Source organism: Rhinichthys klamathensis, unplaced genomic scaffold (genome assembly GCF_029890125.1).
Source record: "Rhinichthys klamathensis goyatoka isolate OS25496 unplaced genomic scaffold, OSU_Roscu_1.1 h1tg000780l_1, whole genome shotgun sequence".
In the NCBI taxonomy this organism is placed as follows: domain Eukaryota; kingdom Metazoa; phylum Chordata; class Actinopteri; order Cypriniformes; family Leuciscidae; genus Rhinichthys; species Rhinichthys klamathensis.
The window spans coordinates 397,501-420,000 of record NW_026607177.1 but is presented as its reverse complement, the minus strand read 5'-3'; the positions used below and the strand labels follow the sequence as shown (position 1 = coordinate 420,000).

At 41.7% G+C, this 22,500-nt stretch overlaps 1 protein-coding gene across 1 annotated transcript in view; it reads right to left on the bottom strand.

Moving 5' to 3' along the window:
• LOC130077780 (neurexin-2-like) overlaps positions 1–22,500 on the bottom strand; it is a 111,776-nt gene that overhangs the window by 47,881 nt on the left and 41,395 nt on the right. The window contains exon 2 of the mRNA XM_056243112.1: positions 11,773–11,796. Coding sequence (XP_056099087.1) covers positions 11,773–11,796 — 24 coding nt within the window. The remainder of the gene's footprint in view (positions 1–11,772; positions 11,797–22,500) is intronic.

Here is a 22,500-nt window from a genome sequence, read left to right as displayed (position 1 = left end):
GTGTAGTGTACAGTGTGAAGTATGTAGTGTGCAATGTGCATGTGCAGTGTGTAGTGTGTATGTGAAGTGTGTAGTGTGTAGTGTGCAGTGTGTAGTGTGTAGTGTGAAGTATGCAGTGTGTATGTGCAGTGTGTAGTGTGTATGTGAAGTGTGTAGTGTACATTGTGTAGTGTGAAGTATGCAGTGTGTATGTGCAGTGTGTAGTGTGTATGTGAAGAGTGTAGTGTGCAGTGTGTATGTAAAGTGTGTAGTGTGCAGTGTGAAGTATGTAGTGTGTAGTGTGCATGTGCAGTGTGTAGTGTGAAGTATGTAGTGTGTATGTGCAGTGTGTAGTGTGTATGTGAAGTGTGTATTGTGCAGTGTGTAGTGTGTATGTGAAGTGTGTAGTCTGCAGTGTGCAGTGTGAAGTATGTAGTGTGTAATGTGCATGTGCAGTGTGTAGTGTGTATGTGAAGTGTGTAGTGTGTAGTGTGTAGTGTGCAGTGTGTAGTGTGAAGTATGCAGTGTGTATGTGCAGTGTGTAGTGTGTATGTGAAGTGTGTAGTGTACATTGTGTAGTATGAAGTATGCAGTGTGTATGTGCAGTGTGCAGTGTGTAGTGTGTAGTGTGAAGTATGCAGTGTGTATGTGCAGTGTGTAGTGTGTATGTGAAGTGTGTAGTGTACATTGTGTAGTGTGAAGTATGCAGTGTGTATGTGCAGTGTGTAGTGTGTATGTGAAGTGTGTAGTGTGTAGTGTGAAGTATGCAGTGTGTATGTGCAGTGTGTAGTGTGTATGTGAAGTGTGTAGTGTGTATGTGAAGTGTGTAGTGTGTAGTGTGAAGTATGCAGTGTGTATGTGCAGTGTGTAGTGTGTATGTGAAGTGTGTAGTGTACATTGTGTAGTGTGAAGTATGCAGTGTGTATGTGCAGTGTGTAGTGTGTATGTGACGTGTGTAGTGTGCAGTGTGAAGTATGCAGTGTGTATGTGCAGTGTGTAGTGTGTATGTGAAGTGTGTAGTGTGTAGTGTGAAGTATGCAGTGTGTATGTGCAGTGTGTAGTGTGTATGTGAAGTGTGTAGTGTACATTGTGTAGTGTGAAGTATGCAGTGTGTATGTGCAGTGTGTCGTGTGTATGTGAAGTGTGTAGTGTGTAGTATGCAGTGTGTATGTGCAGTGTGTAGTGTGTATGTGAAGTGTGTAGTGTGTAGTGTGCAGTGTGTAGTGTGAAGTATGCAGTGTGTAGTGTGCAGTGTGTAGTGTGAAGTATGCAGTGTGTATGTGCAGTGTGTAGTGTATGTGAAGTGTGTAGTGTGCAGTGTGAAGTATGTAGTGTGTAATGTGCATGTGCAGTGTGTATGTGAAGTGTGTAGTGTGTAGTGTGTAGTGTGAAGTATGCAGTTTGTATGTGCAGTGTGTAGTGTGTATGTGAAGTGTGTAGTGTGCAGTGTGTAGTGTGAAGTATGCAGTGTGTTTGTGCAGTGTGTAGTGTGTATGTGAAGTGTGTAGTGTGCAGTGTGAAGTATGTAGTGTGTAATGTGCATGTGCAGTGTGTAGTGTGAAGTGTGTAGTGTGTAATGTGCATGTGCAGTGTGTATGTGAAGTGTGTAGTGTGAAGTATGTAGTGTGTAATGTGCATGTGCAGTGTGTATGTGAAGTGTGTAGTGTGCAGTGTGTATGTGAAGTGTGTAGTGTGCAGTGTGTAGTGTGAAGTATGCAGTGTGTATGTGCAGTGTGTAGTGTGTATGTGAAGTGTGTAGTGTGTAGTGTGCAGTGTGTAGTGTGTATGTGAAGTGTGTAGTGTGTAGTGTGCAGTGTGTAGTGTGAAGTATGCAGTGTGTATGTGCAGTGTGTAGTGTGTATGTGAAGTGTGTAGTGTGCAGTGTGAAGTATGTAGTGTGTAATGTGTATGTGCAGTGAGTATGTGAAGGGTGTAGTGTGCAGTGTGTATGTGAAGTGTGCAGTGTGCAGTGTGTAGTGTGAAGTATGTAAGGCAAGGCAAGTTCATTTATATAGCACATTTTATACACTATGGCAATTCAAAGTGCTTTACAGAAAGGAATTCAAATAATCACAAAAGAAATGTAAAAAATCAAAAAAGAAATTAAAAGAGATATATGCAGTGTGTAATGTGCATGTGCAGTGTGAAGTATGTATGTGCAGTATGTAGTGTGCATGTCTAGTGTGTATGTGTAGTGTGTAGTTTGTAGTGTGTACTAGTGCATAGTGTGTAATGTGCAGTATGCAGTGTGTATGTGCAGTGTGTAGTGTGTATATGCAGTATGTAGTGTGCAGTATGTAGTGTGCATGTCTAGTGTGTATGTGTAGTTTGTAGTGTGTACTAGTGCACAGTGTGTAATGTGCAGTATGTAGTGTGTATGTGCAGTGTGTAGTGTGTATGTGTAGTGTGTAGTTTGTATATGCAGTATGTAGTGTGAAGTATGTAGTGTGTATGTGTAGTGTGTAGTGTGTATGTGCAGAATGTAGTGTACAGTGTGTAGTAGAGTTGTCAAAATGTAAATTTTGTGTTACGTATTGATACTGAAATATCGAGATGGTCCTCACTGCAGAACACGAAATCCAGGGGGAGGAGCTGGATCCAGATCCAACTCCTCCCACCTTACACATACCTAAACCTACCCATGTTTGTAATATTCCTGATGTCATATGTGTCATTAATGTTCATCAAACTACAAAACACAAAGAGGAAATCACTCACTGCTCTTGACTGAACAACCTTTCTAGAAATTGTATTTTAATCAATGTTTCATCAACCAATTGGCTGGATTTAATAAGAAACAAACCAAGAACGTCGGGTGTGGATCGAAGTGCGTAACAAACAAACTCACCATGTTTTGTGTAAGGCTGAAACAATACGTCTTTCTGCTTTTAATATATTTCTTGAATACATGTGTCAATTACAGTAGATAGTTATGATATGTGTGGCTTTAAAGCAATAGGGTACATTGTATAAAGTGGTGTAAATAAACATGGCGTGACTTGACTAGAGTGCTGAATTGCACAGCTGGAACGAGCATATTCACATCACTGTATCAGGCCAGACGCTTTCAAAATAAGTTTATTATTCTCATATTTGTTGTGTTTTTGTTATTGAGCTGAACTGATTTTGAATATGAATCTCAGCACACGCCTCACAGATATGAGAAATATATCTATCAAAATCTTGAAATCTTTACTTTCAAACAAACTAATTCCAAACGAAAAGAAATACAGTAAATCACAATTGAGTCACTCGGTGTCTAACAAACCCCATCAGACGTGACTATATTCACGATATCCCACCAGCTCGGCGGTTTATGTTACAGGTATAATCATATCACTGGTTACACAACATCACATTCTCAGAATTATTCATCAGCTACACATTCACAACTCTTGTGTATTTGATGTGTCAGATATCTGTCAGTGTGTGTTTATACACAGCTCATTAATATGCAGAATATCCCGCAGCTCTCTAATCATTATTATAATGAATATGCATGTGATCAGAGACACAGACTCTTTAATGCTCATTTATGAAAGTTCTGCAGTTTATCACATGCAGACCACCGGTTACCATGGAAACCACAGCCCAACGACACTGACGATGTCACACACACACACACACACTCACACGCACACGCACGCACACACACGCACACGCACACGCACACACACAAACACACACACACACTCACACACTCACACACACGCACACGCGTCACTCAGCTCAGTCCATCACGCATGGAGACATGTCATTTCCTCCTGCAGGTCGTCACATGACATGTTTGCACACACTGAGCGCTGGAAAGGTCAGAGCAATTACAGCTAGTGTGTGACATTTACACACACGACTTTAAACATCATACAATCAGTGTGAATGTGACAGATTCAGCAGAGTTTCATCAGAGGGTCATTCTAGACATTTACTGCTCAGATTAACCCTGAAGGAGACGTTCAGACACACGCCTGTATGTCATTTTTGTTTCTTCAAAATGACCAGAAACACTAGTCCCCCCCTGTTAGTAATATTGACACGTGTGTGTGTGTGTGTGTGTGTGTGTGTGTGTGTGTGTGTGTGTGTGTGTGTGTGTGTGTGTGTGTGTGTGTGTGTGTGTGTGTGTGTGTGTGTGTGTGAGTGCGTCCGTGCGTTGCTTGCGTGCGTGCGTGCGTGCGTGCGTGCGTGTGCGTGTGCGTGCGCGTGCGTGTGTGTGTGTGTGTGTGTGTGTGTGTGTGTGCATGTGTGTGTGTGCATGTGTGTGTGTGTCACTGTGAGTCAGTGTGAGTCAGTGTGAGTTTGTAAGTATAAATGACAAACACATTCATGAAAAAAACCTTTATATAAGTGGATCCAGATCAAAAGCTGGACTAATACACTGATATCTTCTCATTTCTCTAAAGAACCATGATGAAGAGTTTCATCTGTAAATCACACAGAAGCATAAAATACAAAACCACAGAAACTCAATCTCATCCGCTCTGGAGAATCTTCAGAAATAATCCATAATCTGGTTTAGTTGATCCACTCAAATCTGTGATAACTCAACTTTAATCTCATATCTACAGAGGACATCAGCTTTCCATTTCACGGCCAGGAGAGGAGAAACATCCCAGAGTCTCTGAGTGAGTGTGTGAGTTAGTGTGAGTGTGTGTGAGTGTTTGAGGAGAAATATCCCAGAGTCTCCCACCGTCAGGAGTTTAATCCCGAATGTTCCAGAGGGAAGATCGTTAGCTGGGATAAGAGAGATAAGGACAGTCTGAATCTACAGTCAGACAAACAAACAAACAAATCAGTCATGACCAGAACAAACAACTTTTCTCAACTGGCACAATTATTACAAATTCATTCCAGGCCAGATCTGTTTGGATACTGGTGAGCCGTTAGGAACACACCTGACGTGTGTGGGAGAGAAATGGGGTCATGGCGTTCCCGGATGATCCATTAGCGGAGCGTTTCTCTGTCAGTTGCTGCGTACGGTTAATCCCGCCGGGAGAAGCTCATCTCATATATCTAACGACCTGGTCAGAGCCGCTAATTAGACAAAACCCCAGAAAATAGGGCATAGAGACGGAGTCGAGATATAGGCTGGTCAACAGTTACACATCCGAGAGGATCCTTAACCAATGACTCAACCATCCCTCAATCCTCAAACAACGAACCTTCAACCATCCCTCAATCCTCAACCAATGAACCCTCAACCATTTGTCAATCCTCAACCAAGGAACCCTCAACCATCCCTCAATCCTCAACCAATGAATCCTCAACCACTCCTCAATCCACAACCAATGAACCCTCAACCATCCCTCAATCCTCAACCAATGAACCCTCAACCATCCCTCAATCCTCAACCAATGAACCCTCAACCATTCCTCAATCCACAACCAATGAACCCTCAACCATCCCTCAATCCTCAACCAATGAATCCTCAACCACTCCTCAATCCACAACCAATGAACCCTCAACCATCCCTCAATCCTCAACCAATGAACCCTCAACCATCCCTCAATCCTCATCTAATGAATCCTCAACCATCCCTCAATCCTCAACCAATGAATCCTCAACCACTCCTCAATCCACAACCAATGAACCCTCAACCATCCCTCAATCCTCATCTAATGAATCCTCAACCATCCCTCAATCCTCAACCAAGGAATCCTCAACCACTCCTCAATCCACAACCAATGAACCCTCAACCACTCCTCAATCCACAACCAATGAACCCTCAACCATCCCTCAATCCTCAACCAATGAACCCTCAACCATCCCTCAATCCTCAACCAATGAACCCTCAACCATTCCTCAATCCACAACCAATGAACCCTCAACCATCCCTCAATCCTCAACCAATGAATCCTCAACCACTCCTCAATCCACAACCAATGAACCCTCAACCATCCCTCAATCCTCAACCAATGAACCCTCAACCATCCCTCAATCCTCATCTAATGAATCCTCAACCATCCCTCAATCCTCAACCAATGAATCCTCAACCACTCCTCAATCCACAACCAATGAACCCTCAACCATCCCTTAATCCTCATCTAATGAATCCTCAACCATCCCTCAATCCTCAACCAATGAATCCTCAACCACTCCTCAATCCACAACCAATGAACCCTCAACCATCCCTCAATCCTCAACCAATGAACCCTCAACCATCCCTCAATCCTCAACCAATGAACCCTCAACCATCCCTCAATCCTCAACCATTCCTCAATCATCATCTAATGAACCCTCAACAATCCCTCAATCCTCATCTAATGAACCCTCAACCATCCATCAATTCTCATCCAATGAACCCTCAATCATTACTCAATCCCCAACCAATGAACCCTCAACCATCCCTCAATCCTCAACCAATGAACCCTCAACCATCCCTCAAACCTCATCCAATGAACCCTCATCCATCCCTCAATCCTCAACCAATGAACCCTCAACCATCCCTCAATCCTCAACCAATGAACCCTCAACCATCCCTCAATCCTCAACCAATGAACCCTCAACCATTCCTCAATCCTCAACCAATGAACCCTCAACCATCCCTCAATCCTCATCCAATGAACCCTCAACCATTCCTCAATCTAGGGGTGTGCCGGTTTTAGAATTGGTGATGACGGTTATGACGTGAGTCAAATGTGACGGTTCATAACATAACCGTCGTCGGGGGGGGGGGGGTTGAATAACTGTTTGTCTGTTATAGGACAACTTAGTTTGAATAAACAAGCAGACACTGATTAGCTACTGGCTCTACGTTTATTTAACATGAACAGCAAGACAACTAGAAGTGAATGTGCTTTCCATTAAATGTATCACACAGTAAACAAATCCTTAACTAACAAAACAAACAAACGTTGCAATGAACGTGCTTTTTTTTTTAATAAGTCACACACAGTAACAAAACCTTAACGAAAAAACTTTGGAATGAACTTTGCAATTTAGACGCGCAAACTGCGTGCCGGTGCGGTGAGACGTGCATGCTCGGGCAGATTCGGCTTGAAGTCTATGATTCGGACGCGGCGCCGCGCGCGCTGTTACAAAAAAAAAGCCGTGCACACAGCCCATAGATATAAACACACAGCCAAGCCAAATGGGGTCTTGCGCACCGAACGCGTCATTTTTGCCGCGCGCACCTTCGCGATCGTGCGGACGGAGTATAAACAAGGCTTTACTCCGTGTCAGCGCGCGCTCTGATCGGTAAAGGTGCACAGACCTCTCCCGAATCATCTCCAGCAGTAGCAGCCTCCGTTTCCCTCTTAAGCTGATATTAGTATTTAAACATTCTCTATGATAAAAAATGTTTGTAAAAAATATTTTAATAGCACGGTTTTGGCGGTTATAGAGTTCTAATGACGGTGTTCAACTATAACCGTCGGTCTCACGGTTATATAATAACCGTCACACCCCTACCTCAATCCTCAACAAATGAACCCTCAACCATCCCTCAATCCTCAACAAATGAACCCTCAACCATCCCTCAATCCTCAACCAATGAACCCTCAACCATTCCTCAATCCTCATCTAATTAAAAACCCTCAACCATTCCTCAATCCTCAACCAAAGAACCCTCAACCATTCCTTAATCCTCAACCAATGAACCCTCAACCATTCCTTAATCCTCAACCAATGAACCCTCAACCAATGAACCCTCAAACATTCCTCAATCCTCAACCAATGAACCCTCAAACATTCCTCAATCCTAATCTAATGAACCCTCAACCATTCCTCAATCCTCAACAAATGAACCCTCAACCATTCCTCAATCCTCAACCAATGAACCCTCAAACATTCCTCAATCCTCATCTAATGAACCCTCAACCATTCCTCAATCCTCAACAAATGAACCCTCAAACATCCCTCAATCCTCAACCAATGAACCCTCAACCATTCCTCAATCCTCAACAAATGAACCCTCAACCATCCCTCAATCCTCAACCAATGAACCCTCAACCATTCCTCAATCCTCATCTAATTAAAAACCCTCAACCATTCCTCAATCCTCAACCAAAGAACCCTCAACCATTCCTTAATCCTCAACCAATGAATCCTCAACCAATGAACCCCCAACCAATGAACCCTCAACCATTCCTCAATCCTCAACCAATGAACCCTCAAACATTCCTCAATCCTCATCTAATGAACCCTCAACCATTCCTCAATCCTCAACCAATGAACCCTCAACCATTCCTCAATCCTCAACCAATGAACCCTCAACCATTCCTCAATCCTCAACCAATGAACCCTCAACCATTCCTCAATCCTCATCTAATGAACCCTCAACCATTCCTCAATCCTCAACCGATGGGAACCGGTGGGTTAACTAACTACTTCCTGTTCTACTTCCTGTTTTACTTCCTGTTGTACTTCCTGTTCTCGGACACTTTCTATGTCCACATCTCTGACATAATCAGGACAAACCAAAAACATGCTTATGATTACTGAAGATGAAATAAGACAACTTTTGGAAATTTGGAACTGAAAGAATATTAGAAACATTAAAAAAAGATCAGAAATCAATGGGAAAGTTCACTCAAAAATTATTGTTCTGTCATCAAGACTTCCATAAATGAAGATATTTTGTAGAATGTTGGGAACTAAACAACATTGGACCCCATTGACTTTCACTGTATGGTCAAAAACACGGAGACATTTCTTCAAATATCTTTGTTATTTTCATCTATCTCTTCTTGTTTCTGAAAAGGTCACTTTCATTTACATTTTTTTTCCAGAAATTCTACATAGTTCAGTCCATTTTGAAGCATCGGCTCAAGCCACAGTGAAACAGAAACCGAAATTTTTACAACTATCATCATGCACTTCATTTAAATTATTTTTATACAATGTGCAGATAAATTCTCTGTAATACATTACTTAAAAAAATTAAGTACAATTGCATGATCTCAGGAATAATCATGAATAACCACAGTTATAATACATTATAATACTTCTATATTCATTGAACACAACTTTGGAAAGATTAATGCAATAAAACACATGACAAACATCCAATTTTAGATGCAACAAGGAATCTGCATAATGCATTTAAACTTTGGTTACAATTATTTATTAAAATATATAATGCATTATAATGTACAGTATTAATACCTTTATAATGCATTATACATAAAGGCTTCAAGTAAAGGGCTTTACAAATTCTCTGTAGTTTTGTATTTTAAAATGAATTGGAAAATCATATACATACAAATGAGCACATTTACTCTGAACTGTTTAAAAATATGATTCAGTATTCCACCCGCCGTACCAACACTGTACCGAAACGTGAGCAGAAATCTGAACGGTGAACTTGTATTGCTTCATCACTTTAGATAAAAGCCTCAGCCAAAGGCATGAGTGTAAACGTGACGCTCTTCCAAATAAAGACCAAACGTTCGTTCTGTAATGTTGATTATGTGCTGAGCCATATTCTGTTTGAAGGGATGTTTCAGTATGTGAATATGTTAGTTCTATAGCTCGTCTGTAGTGTCTCATGCACTAACATTTGCATATATATTCATGCAGCGGAAGCTTTAATCCGGGAGATTCACGTTTCTCAGGTCAGATCCACAGCATGTCTCCAGCGCTGACATTCCCACATCAAAACATTCATCAGCTTTTTCCTCTAGTTTTCTGTCCGACCCGCACAAACCCAGCAAATGTCACCGGCTTCAATCAGAAGAGAAGGAGAAACCAGACTCACATCTGAAGGAAACACATCGAGCAGCTCGAGCTTCTGAATCAGCAAGCTTCAGTCTCAGTCCTGCACTGGTCAGATACTATTCTGCTGTTTGTTTAGTCAAGTCTTGACATTTAAGCCTAGTTTTAGTCAATTAAATCGATTCAAGTTGCTTTGATAAACTGATCATGATTGTTGTCATTTGTGAAAATTCTTATCAGAATTATTGCACTTTCGCCTACAAGCACAAATCAAGAGAAAGTCAACTCTTTACAGATGCTTTATTTTACTGCCCTGATTTATAATATCATCCTTTACATTAACACACTCTCTACACATTATTTATGAAAACTGGTAAAATGTTTTTCTATTAAATCAACAGCAAAACTGGCGTTGTATCGTCACACAGAGGTTGTATTCGTGCATCTGTTCAGACGAGATCATGTTTGTATTTATTACAGATCATGGCAGATTCAGTCAAACACAGACACAGACTGACTGAAGATCTCAGTGAAGATCTCAGATGTTCAGATCATCAGAGAGAGAACACATGCACACGGTTGCCAGATTGAGAAGATTAAGTTAAACAGCCGGCATGCAAGATGTCATGTTAAGAGGAAGCTCTGATTGGGGGATTTAAACTCTCGACACCTGGCAACCGCAAGCATGAAAGACTCGCTAAAAACAGTCTGCAATATTTACTGCTCATTTTTGTTGAAGAAAATCCAGAGAGATGTTTTTATCATGTTTCTACATTCACAGTTAGCCTTGATTACCAGTTTCCCTGGAATCAGGGAAAGAAAGCCTGCATTGATTGCCTGTTTGAACTCAACATTATTCATCTCTTCTGTGTTCTATGGATTTCAGACGTGTAATACAGCGTATAATGATGATGAACATGTACAGTATTATTATCCCAGGCACTTCAAAATACCGTAAATAACTCTAGATACAGTATTACCAATTGTTGCTATAGGATGCTATAGTGTTTCTCAAACACCACTAAATTCTTAAAGACTTTTTAAAAGTTAATTTCAAACATTTGTTCACATTGTTTACATTTCTAATCTAAACTAAAAACATGACAGTCCAGAAAAGATTCCCATGTCTGGAAAATATCTGGTTATTTATTGTTGCTCTTTATGGTTGTGTTCATTTGCACTATAATCGGTCTGAAGCATTTTCTATAATTTATATAGTTTTATTGTGTTAAGTTATTAAACTTGTTATTAAGAGCACAATGCTTACGGGTTTTTGTAAAATAAATAAAAGCCATGATAACACCAGTGATAAAAGCTTCGGAAATCATCCCCACATAAAAATCTGAGTCGTGTTTAAGCTCCTGCCGCTCAATCCAAACTCCTGCAAACACAAGAAACTGACACTGTGATCATATTTATATAAAGGACTGTCTGGAAACCACTGGAAACATGCATTTAATCGGCCTCCATCCAGCACATGCACACGCTCTTCGGGGGTTGCCATGGTGACGTCCCTCCCGAGGCATGCTGGGTAGAGAAGGGCAATCCATCAGTGATGGAGGGAAAACATCCAGATACCTGCGCCTGATCCCAAACACACACCAGCACCATCCATTACGCAGCCAAATCCAGCCTGCGGGGGAATTATGGGTAAATACATCTGGCCCTCGACGGATGCGAGCGTCGTTCGGGACGGTTTAACCTTTGAACTCACACACCTGTTTTATCACAATACACTGAGAACACATTCACAGCCCGAACGTCAACATCGGGTTCACATCTGTGCCGTGAAACCAACCAACAACAACATGGAACTGTCCATTTCAACTGATTGGAAAGTAAAAGTCAAACAGTAACGCTTTACAATAAGAGTTCATTTGTTAACATCAGTGAACTAACAAGCATTAACTAATGAAAACTTATTGTAAAGCATTACCAATAAAAGCAACTCATGAGAAGAAAAGAAAGTGAGATAAAGGAGGAAGAGTAAATCTTGGAGAAACATGTTTCTCTTAGCAGCAAATCAAAGCCCCCAGAAGTCGCCAAAACCGCAGTCCAATCTGACAAAGCCTCGGCTCGGCGGCCGATACGCCTGCAGAACATCAGACTTTAACACACCAGAACATGTAATCAGCTGCTTACCTTCCACAGCGTACTCTTCTGTTCCTGAGAGAGAGAGAGAGAGAGAGGCGTTATTAGTGGGACGCTTCATACTCATACATCTGAAAACCACACATGCATTTTTCACAAGAGAATTGATCGGTTCAAAGCAACCGAGCGAGAACAGAGGAAATGGCAGGCAGGTTCATTGAAAATGCAAGACGCCCTGCTGAGAAACATTAAAGAAGGAGTGTAAGACAATATCAGATATGAATTCCACATTTAGCTGGAGTTTGAAACGGGTCAAACGCCCCGGTCCTGCTGCAGCTCATTAGAGACGCTTCCAGTTCAGCGCTCCGGTTCCTCTCACACACACCAGATTCATCAGTGTCTCGTTGTGATATTGACCTGAGAGATGCTCGGCAGCTCCACAGAATGAGGTTAATTACTGCAAAACTCTTGGCAAGACGGTTCAAGAGAACGCTGAAACATAACCAGCATAACCTGGATGTTTTACAGTGCGGCGATCACATGTTCACAGTCGCTGTCAGCGCTAGACTGATTCCAGGAACACTAGCTATGTTTCCAAACACCCATTTTTACGCAAATTTCAGGATATTGCATAAAACAAACCTGATAAGAAGACATGCGCATAAATTACAGTTCAGGTTCCTTTATTTGTACCCGTAGGTAGATTTGTTTTGCAGTGTCAGAGTTATCCACACAATTTTTACGACAAACACAGACAATACACATTTGACAACAATAAAATAAAAAGGATAAAATAAATAAAAATAAATCAAACATAGCTTCTGTGTCATCTGTGCATTTTGTTCCTCTGATTGATGGCTGCTGGAACAAAGCTATTTTTATACCGCTTTGTTCTGCACTTTGGGACTATATACCTTCGTCTGGAGGGAAGAAGCTGAAATTCCCTGTGCAGAGGATAGGCATCATCATTTAAAATTGAGCCAGTTATCCGCTGTAACTGTCTGGTGTACAGGGACACTGGACTAAACTGGGACACACCAATCAGCTTACTAGACCATTTAACAATTTGATTTAGGGAATTTCCAGCCCGTTCTCATCCTTTGGCGTCATACATGTGGCGCTTTGTACATTTCGTCGAAAGCTTACGCACATGGCATCGTTTAGCGTCAATATGAGACGCAGATCCCAAGGCGTCATAACCGTACCCTAACCCAGACCTAAACCTACCCATAACAGTGCGTGTTATATTGACGCTGAAGGATGCCATGTGCGTAAGATTTCGACGAAATGTCATATGGCGTCACCTATATGACGCCAAAGGATGAGAATGCGTGGGAATTTCTATTCTTTAAGGATAGATTTCCAAACCATGACACCAGAGAAAAAGATCAAATTGATTCAATAAAAGCACGATAGAATAAGACCAGATGTGGACTCACATTTACTGAAAAATTTCCTTGATGCGCAACAACAAACTCATGTGATTGGATAACTGAGGCAACCAGCGGACCAATGGCATCGCAGCATCTCTAGTGTTGGTTTGGTGTTTCTGAAACGCCGGAGTCAAAGTGTGTGATCAGAATGATTTGGTGTAATTCCCTCCAGAAGCGTCTCACACACACGAGTGTGTTCCCGAACACCAGCATCCGGACGCCAGAGAACACGGCAGCGTTTATTGTGTTTCGTCTGAGGCTCTGAGATGCAAAAAGACCCTGATTACATCATCTTACATTTTTATTACTGATATATTGAACGATTTTATTCTCTTGAACACATGGGATGGAAAACCTGCTTTATTCGCAAATGATTTATGCCTTTATGCCATTTTGGATGGAAACAGCTGGAAGACTCTTTCACAACACTGATCTGTTTGAGCCACCCGACCTTTCAACCTCAACCAATCGTGTGAGATTGGGGCGGGACTATCTGTTTGACTGACCAATACCATACCCACTCATACTATTTCTGTCATATGAAAGTATTATGTTAATATGCTGTTGTCTATTCGACACATTTCCAATTGGTGATGTTAGTGGAGCAGAAATGACAAATTACATATATTATTTTAGATCAAAAGGGATGAGCAGTGTGAAATAGAGATAAAAAACTACAAAAGAATAAGAGGAAGAGGAAGAGGGGGAAGAAAATTATGATGATGAAGAAGAAAAGCAGTAGTTGTAGTTGATTGGTTGGTGTCAGATTCCTTGGCTATTTTCATGCAAAATATAAGATAAAATGCAATAAAGAGCTATTCAAAAACATATACAAATTAGCTTTGAAGAAGAACTTTGCTTTGGATCCAGTGTTGACTCAATTTTATTCAAAAGTGTTTGCGAAGATATATAAATAAGAAGATGAAGAAGAGCAGAAAGTAGAAGCAAATGCAGAACAGTCGTCCTCAGTACAGCTCCAGCTCTTCACTGACTCTTAACTGTCCTAATGAAGTTGTCATGAAGATGAGATACAATACTCATGAATCAGAACATCACTATCAGTGAGCCGAAGATCAGACATCCGTCTGACATCACTGAGAGAAACGCTTCATTCAGCTCCTGTTACTGACATCACTGAGAGAAACCCTTCATTCAGCTCCTGTTACTGACATCACTGAGAGAAACCCTTCATTCAGCTCCTGTTACTGACATCACTGAGAGAAACCCTTCATTCAGCTCCTGTTACTGACATCACTGAGAGAAACCCTTCATTCAGCTCCTGTTACTGAAATCACTGAGAGAAACCCTTCATTCAGCTCCTGTTACTGACATCACTGAGAGAAACCCTTCATTCAGCTCCTGTTACTGACATCACTGAGAGAAACCCTTCATTCAGCTCCTGTTACTGAAATCACTGAGAGAAACCCTTCATTCAGCTCCTGTTACTGACATCACTGAGAGAAACCCTTCATTCAGCTCCTGTTACTGACATCACTGAGAGAAACCCTTCATTCAGCTCCTGTTACTGAAATCACTGAGAGAAACCCTTCATTCAGCTCCTGTTACTGACATCACTGAGAGAAACCCTTCATTCAGCTCCTGTTACTGACATCACTGAGAGAAACCCTTCATTCAGCTCCTGTTACTGACATCACTGAGAGAAACCCTTCATTCAGCTCCTGTTACTGAAATCACTGAGAGAAACCCTTCATTCAGCTCCTGTTACTGACATCACTGAGAGAAACCCTTCATTCAGCTCCTGTTACTGACATCACTGAGAGAAACCCTTCATTCAGCTCCTGTTACTGACATCACTGAGATAAACCCTTCATTCAGCTCCTGTTACTGACATCACTGAGAGAAACCCTTCATTCAGCTCCTGTTACTGAAATCACTGAGAGAAACCCTTCATTCAGCTCCTGTTACTGACATCACTGAGAGAAACCCTTCATTCAGCTCCTGTTACTGACATCACTGAGAGAAACCCTTCATTCAGCTCCTGTTACTGACATCACTGAGAGAAACCCTTCATTCAGCTCCTGTTACTGACATCACTGAGAGAAACCCATCATTCAGCTCCTGTTACTGACATCACTGAGAGAAACCCTTCATTCAGCTCCTGTTACTGACATCACTGAGAGAAACCCTTCATTCAGCTCCTGTTACTGACATCACTGAGATAAACCCTTCATTCAGCTCCTGTTACTGACATCACTGAGAGAAACCCTTCATTCAGCTCCTGTTACTGAAATCACTGAGAGAAACCCTTCATTCAGCTCCTGTTACTGACATCACTGAGAGAAACCCTTCATTCAGCTCCTGTTACTGACATCACTGAGAGAAACCCTTCATTCAGCTCCTGTTACTGAAATCACTGAGAGAAACCCTTCATTCAGCTCCTGTTACTGACATCACTGAGAGAAACGCTTCATTCAGCTCCTGTTACTGACATCACTGAGAGAAACTCTTCATTCAGCTCCTGTTACTGACATCACTGAGAGAAACCCTTCATTCAGCTCCTGTTACTGACATCACTGAGAGAAACCCTTCATTCAGCTCCTGTTACTGACATCACTGAGAGAAACCCTTCATTCAGCTCCTGTTACTGACATCACTGAGAGAAACCCTTCATTCAGCTCCTGTTACTGAAATCACTGAGAGAAACCCTTCATTCAGCTCCTGTAACTGACATCACTGAGAGAAACGCTTCATTCAGCTCCTGTTACTGACATCACTGAGAGAAACTCTTCATTCAGCTCCTGTTACTGACATCACTGAGAGAAACCCTTCATTCAGCTCCTGTTACTGACATCACTGAGAGAAACCCTTCATTCAGCTCCTGTTACTGACATCACTGAGAGAAACCCTTCATTCAGCTCCTGTTACTGACATCACTGAGAGAAACCCATCATTCAGCTCCTGTTACTGACATCACTGAGATAAACCCTTCATTCAGCTCCTGTTACTGACATCACTGAGAGAAACCCTTCATTCAGCTCCTGTTACTGACATCACTGAGAGAAACCCTTCATTCAGCTCCTGTTACTGACATCACTGAGAGAAACCCTTCATTCAGCTCCTGTTACTGACATCACTGAGAGAAACCCTTCATTCAGCTCCTGTTACTGACATCACTGAGAGAAACTCTTCATTCAGCTCCTGTTACTGACATCACTGAGAGAAACCCTTCATTCAGCTCCTGTTACTGACATCACTGAGAGAAACCCTTCATTCAGCTCCTGTTACTGACATCACTGAGAGAAACCCTTCATTCAGCTCCTGTTACTGACATCACTGAGAGAAACCCTTCATTCAGCTCCTGTTACTGACATCACTGAGAGAAACCCTTCATTCAGCTCCTGTTACTGACATCACTGAGAGAAAACCTTCATTCAGCTCCTGTTACTGAAATCACTGAGAGAAACCCTTCATTCAGCTCCTGTTACTGACATCACTGAGAGAAACTCTTCATTCAGCTCCTGTTACTGACATCACTGAGAGAAACCCTTCATTCAGCTCCTGTTACTGACATCACTGAGAGAAACCCTTCATTCAGCTCCTGTTACTGACATCACTGAGAGAAACCCTTCATTCAGCTCCTGTTACTGACATCACTGAGAGAAACCCTTCATTCAGCTCCTGTTACTGACATCACTGAGAGAAACTCTTCATTCAGCTCCTGTTACTGACATCACTGAGAGAAACCCTTCATTCAGCTCCTGTTACTGACATCACTGAGAGAAACTCTTCATTCAGCTCCTGTTACTGACATCACTGAGAGAAACTCTTCATTCAGCTCCTGTTACTGACATCACTGAGAGAAACCCTTCATTCAGCTCCTGTTACTGACATCACTGAGAGAAACCCTTCATTCAGCTCCTGTTACTGACATCTAACTAACATGTTAATTGCCTGAGTTGATGAGGGCTCTCTTAAGACGAGCGTTGTCGTTTCCCTGGAGAAGCGGTCGATCTCAGGAGTGCGCCCTATTGTCCCCCACTGAATTTGCTGGGAGAATATTAATGAGATCATTTTCATATATAATATGCTGAGGAGATACTAGGCGTTTAAGTTTTCTGAAGCAAATGTGAGTGCTGGTTCATGTTGTTGGTCTGTAGACCATAACTATAACCATAACTATGTAGTAAATTAATTTTAAATATGAAACAATAGCAGAGTCCACAGCACAACTATAACGATAATGACACAGAACAATAATAATAATAACGATGATAAAAACATTGTCAGCCAATCAGAATTCATCCTGCTTTAACAAACTCCAGCATTTAAAGCGACAGATGACAAAACTGAGAATAAACAGAACGATATTATTTATATGATATTAACGATATTATTAACAAATTATTTATACATTGTATAGAATATATTTTGAGAGTAAATCCAGCGTGTGTTTTTCCACTTTTTGTTCAGTTAGTCTCAACATTCGTCCGTACTGATAATTATTATTGCCTGTTCATTGATGGGTTCTAGGTTTATTTACACAGACACACCGAATTCATTTAATAATTGACGACTTTTGCAACATTGACAGTTGTTGAACTGAACTGAATCAGCATTGACTCAAATTGAATAATGACTCTATTGTCTTCTGTAGAGCTGCTTTACAGCTGAATCTGAATTTCTCTCATATTTGATGAAGTTTGATTATTGAATCTGATATTTTCCTGTTTATCACTGTGAAGCTGCTTTGTAACAATCTGTACTGTATAAAGCGCTGTAGAAATGAATCTGACTGGACTTTGTAAACTCTTGAGATGTAAACATGTAAGGTGTGAAAGCGAGTAATTTGGCAGGTTTGTAGTGAATCCACACTGAGCTCTAAACTCTCGCATGCGCCATCATGAAATCTTAATAGCGGCAGGGAGAAAATGCCTCGCCTCTGGAGAGAGCCAGATTTATGAACATGAATAATTCACCAGTGTTTTTTTTCTTCTTCTTCCTTCTAATGCTCTGAGGACTGAATATTTAGAGATTTTCGGCTTATTTACTCTCACGGGCGTTTCAGACTCTGTGTTCAACAGATACTGTATGCGGCATCATTGCTTTCACTGTACACCCAATTAAGTGTCTTGTTAAGAGCTCGTTTAATTTGAAATCTCAGACGTTTAATAGAAGCATCTGATTATTAGATGATTTATCAGTAACAGGAGCTGAATGAAGGGTTTCTCTCAGTGATGTCAGTAACAGGAGCTGAATGAAGGGTTTCTCTCAGTGATGTCAGTAACAGGAGCTGAATGAAGGGTTTCTCTCAGTGATGTCAGTAACAGGAGCTGAATGAAGGGTTTCTCTCAGTGATGTCAGTAACAGGAGCTGAATGAAGGGTTTCTCTCAGTGATGTCAGTAACAGGAGCTGAATGTAGGGTTTCTCTCAGTGATGTCAGTAACAGGAGCTGAATGAAGGGTTTCTCTCAGTGATGTCAGTAACAGGAGCTGAATGAAGGGTTTCTCTCAGTGATGTCAGTAACAGGAGCTGAATGAAGGGTTTCTCTCAGTGATGTCAGTAACAGGAGCTGAATGAAGGGTTTCTCTCAGTGATGTCAGTAACAGGAGCTGAATGAAGGGTTTCTCTCAGTGATGTCAGTAACAGGAGCTGAATGAAGGGTTTCTCTCAGTGATGTCAGTAACAGGAGCTGAATGAAGAGTTTCTCTCAGTGATGTCAGTAACAGGAGCTGAATGAAGGGTTTCTCTCAGTGATGTCAGTAACAGGAGCTGAATGAAGGGTTTCTCTCAGTGATGTCAGTAACAGGAGCTGAATGAAGGGTTTCTCTCAGTGATGTCAGTAACAGGAGCTGAATGAAGGGTTTCTCTCAGTGATGTCAGTAACAGGAGCTGAATGAAGGGTTTCTCTCAGTGATGTCAGTAACAGGAGCTGAATGAAGGGTTTCTCTCAGTGATGTCAGTAACAGGAGCTGAATGAAGGGTTTCTCTCAGTGATGTCAGTAACAGGAGCTGAATGATGGGTTTCTCTCAGTGATGTCAGTAACAGGAGCTGAATGAAGGGTTTCTCTCAGTGATGTCAGTAACAGGAGCTGAATGAAGGGTTTCTCTCAGTGATGTCAGTAACAGGAGCTGAATGAAGGGTTTCTCTCAGTGATGTCAGTAACAGGAGCTGAATGAAGGGTTTCTCTCAGTGATGTCAGTAACAGGAGCTGAATGAAGGGTTTCTCTCAGTGATGTCAGTAACAGGAGCTGAATGAAGGGTTTCTCTCAGTGATGTCAGTAACAGGAGCTGAATGAAGGGTTTCTCTCAGTGATGTCAGTAACAGGAGCTGAATGAAGTCATTATTCAATTTGAGTCAATGCTGATTCAGTTCAGTTCAACAACTGTCAATGTTGCAAAAGTCGTCAATTATTAAATGAATTCGGTGTGTCTGTGTAAATAAACCTACATCCCATCAATGAACAGGCAATAATAATTATCAGTACGGACGAATGTTGAGACTAACTGAACAAAAAGTGGCAAAACACACGCTGGATTTACTCTCAAAATATATTCTATACAATGTATAAATTATATAAATAATTTGTTAATAATATCGTTAATATCATATAAATAATATCGTTCTGTTTATTCTCAGTTTTGTCATCTGTCGCTTTAAATGCTGGAGTTTGTTAAAGCAGGATGAATTCTGATTGGCTGACAATGTTTTTATCATCGTTATTATTATTATTGTTCTGTGTCATTATCGTTATAGTTGTGCTGTGGACTCTGCTATTGTTTCATATTTAAAATTAATTAACTACATAGTTATGGTTATAGTTATGGTCTACAGACCCACAACATGAACCAGCACTCACATTTGCTTCAGAAAACTTAAACGCCTAGTATCTCCTCAGCATATTATATATGAAAATGATCTCATTAATATTCTCCCAGCAAATTCAGTGGGGGACAATGGGGCGCACTCCTGAGATCGACCGCTTCTCCAGGGAAACGACAACGCTCGTCTTAAGAGAGCCCTCATCAACTCAGGCAATTAACAGCAGCGATCACGTTATTCAGAGCGTGATGTGAACGTGTAAATCCCACTCAGCGCTTCACCAGAGCTTTGCTCCGACACACACCAACAGATCCAGCCAGGGACACTCACTGAGGTTCATTCTGCGGTCCGATCCAGAACCCTGTCTAAGACTGAGTGATCAGCAATGCATTCTGGGATTGGCTTCTCAGTCGAGGGTGGATAACGAACAGACGTGGGTAATTAAGCCTCGTCTACCAGCCCGTCTGGATTAACCTTTGACACTAAACTCTGTAGTTCTGAAACACTGATACTCTACAGGAGAATGACGAGCCAATCAGACGCTCTCCTGCTCTTCATTCAACCGGTTATCTCAGTCAGGAGTGCGCCTGATTGGCTCTTCGTCAGTCAGAATTTATTTATTGTTATATATCATATAACTATAATAGTATATCAATGATGCTAAATAGGCGTCCTCAGAAGGAGCTCGTCAGAAGGTCGTGTGAAGTATTATTAGGGCACATCTAAAAATATACACAGCCCAAATATAATGAGGACGCATTGACTTCATGACCCGCTGATGGCCAAAAACCACATACAGTAAAGGTTAGGCTTGTGATAAATGAACACACACACACACGTGTCAGTGTGTGTGTGTGTGTGAGCGCTCAGTCCAGACCAAAGTCACCTCACACCTCTATGATTACAGTGACCCAGAAGAGCTCCAGGACCTGATTGAACCCAGCCGTGTCTCCACTGACCCACAGCATTGCTCCATCCATCACCATGTGTGTGTGTGTGTGTGTGTGTGTGTGTGTGTGTGTGATCTCAGAATAACCCCTTCAGGCTGATGAAGACCTGATCCTGATCACCCGAGAGGGTTATTCTGAGATAACAACCGGCTGGATGTACATTAACCCTCACTTAATAATGTTTAGATGTTTGTGCTGGAAAACAAGACTGAAACACTGAGAAAGAACTTCATGTTTTGTTCAGGAATGTCTGATGCAGGAGTTTTAGCCCAGAATGTCTTGCATTGCAGAGTTTGTCAAACATCATGAGCTCAGAAAGCTTGATCGTGATGGAGAGCTGCAGATTCTTCAAAACTCATTATTATTCATTGTTTTCCTGCATTGAACAGAAGAGAAGAATCCCAGCATGAAGAGTGAGTAAATAACGTCCGGATGGTCTGATTCTGAAGTGCTGCTTTACAGAGGCTGTGAATGACATGAACGAGTGAAAGAGTGAAAGAGTGAAAGAGTGAAAGAGTGAACGAGTGAACGAGGGAAAGAGGGAAAGAGGGCACGAGTGAACGAGTGAACGAGGGAAAGAGGGAACGAGTGAACGAGTGAAAGAGTGAAAGAGGGAAAGAGGGCACGAGTGAACGAGTGAACGTGTGAACGAGGGAAAGAGGGAACGAGTGAACGAGTGAAGAGTGAAGAGCGAACGAGTGAACGAGTGAAGAGTGAAGAGTGAAAGAGTGAAAGAGGGAATGAGTGAAAGAGTGAACGAGTGAAAGAGTGAAAGAGTGAACGAGTGAAGGGTGAAAGAGTTGAAGAGTGAAAGAGTGAAAGAGGGAATGAGTGAACGAGTGAACGAAGTGAACGAGTGAACGAGTGAACGAGTGAAGAGTGAACGAGTGAAGAGTGAACGAGTGAACGAGTGAACGAGTGAAGAGTGAAGAGTGAAGAGTGAAAGAGGGAAAGAGTGAACGAGTGAACGAGTGAACGAGTGAAAGAGTGAAAGAGTGAACGAGTGAAGAGTGAAGAGTGAAGAGTGAAAGAGTGAAGAGTGAAGAGTGAAAGAGTGAAGAGTGAAAGAGTGAAAGAGGGAATGAGTGAAAGAGTGAAAGAGTGAAGAGTGAAGAGTGAAAGAGTGAAAGAGTGAAAGAGGGAATGAGTGAACGAGTGAAAGAGTGAACGAGTGAAAGAGTGAAAGAGTGAAGAGTGAACGAGTGAAGAGTGAAGAGTGAACGAGTGAACGAGTGAAAGAGTGAAAGAGTGAAGAGTGAAGAGTGAACGAGTGAACGAGTGAAGAGAGAAAGAGTGAACGAGTGAAGAGTGAACGAGTGAAGAGTGAAGAGTGAACGAGTGAAAGAGTGAAGAGTGAAGAGTGAACGAGTGAAGAGTGAACGAGTGAACGAGTGAAGAGTGAAAGAGTGAACGTGTGAACGAGGGAAAGAGGGAACGAGGGAACGAGTGAAGAGTGAAGAGTGAACGAGTGAACGAGTGAAGAGTGAAGAGTGAAAGAGTGAAAGAGGGAATGAGTGAAAGAGTGAACGAGTGAAAGAGTGAAAGAGTGAACGAGTGAAGGGTGAAAGAGTTGAAGAGTGAAAGAGTGAAAGAGGGAATGAGTGAACGAGTGA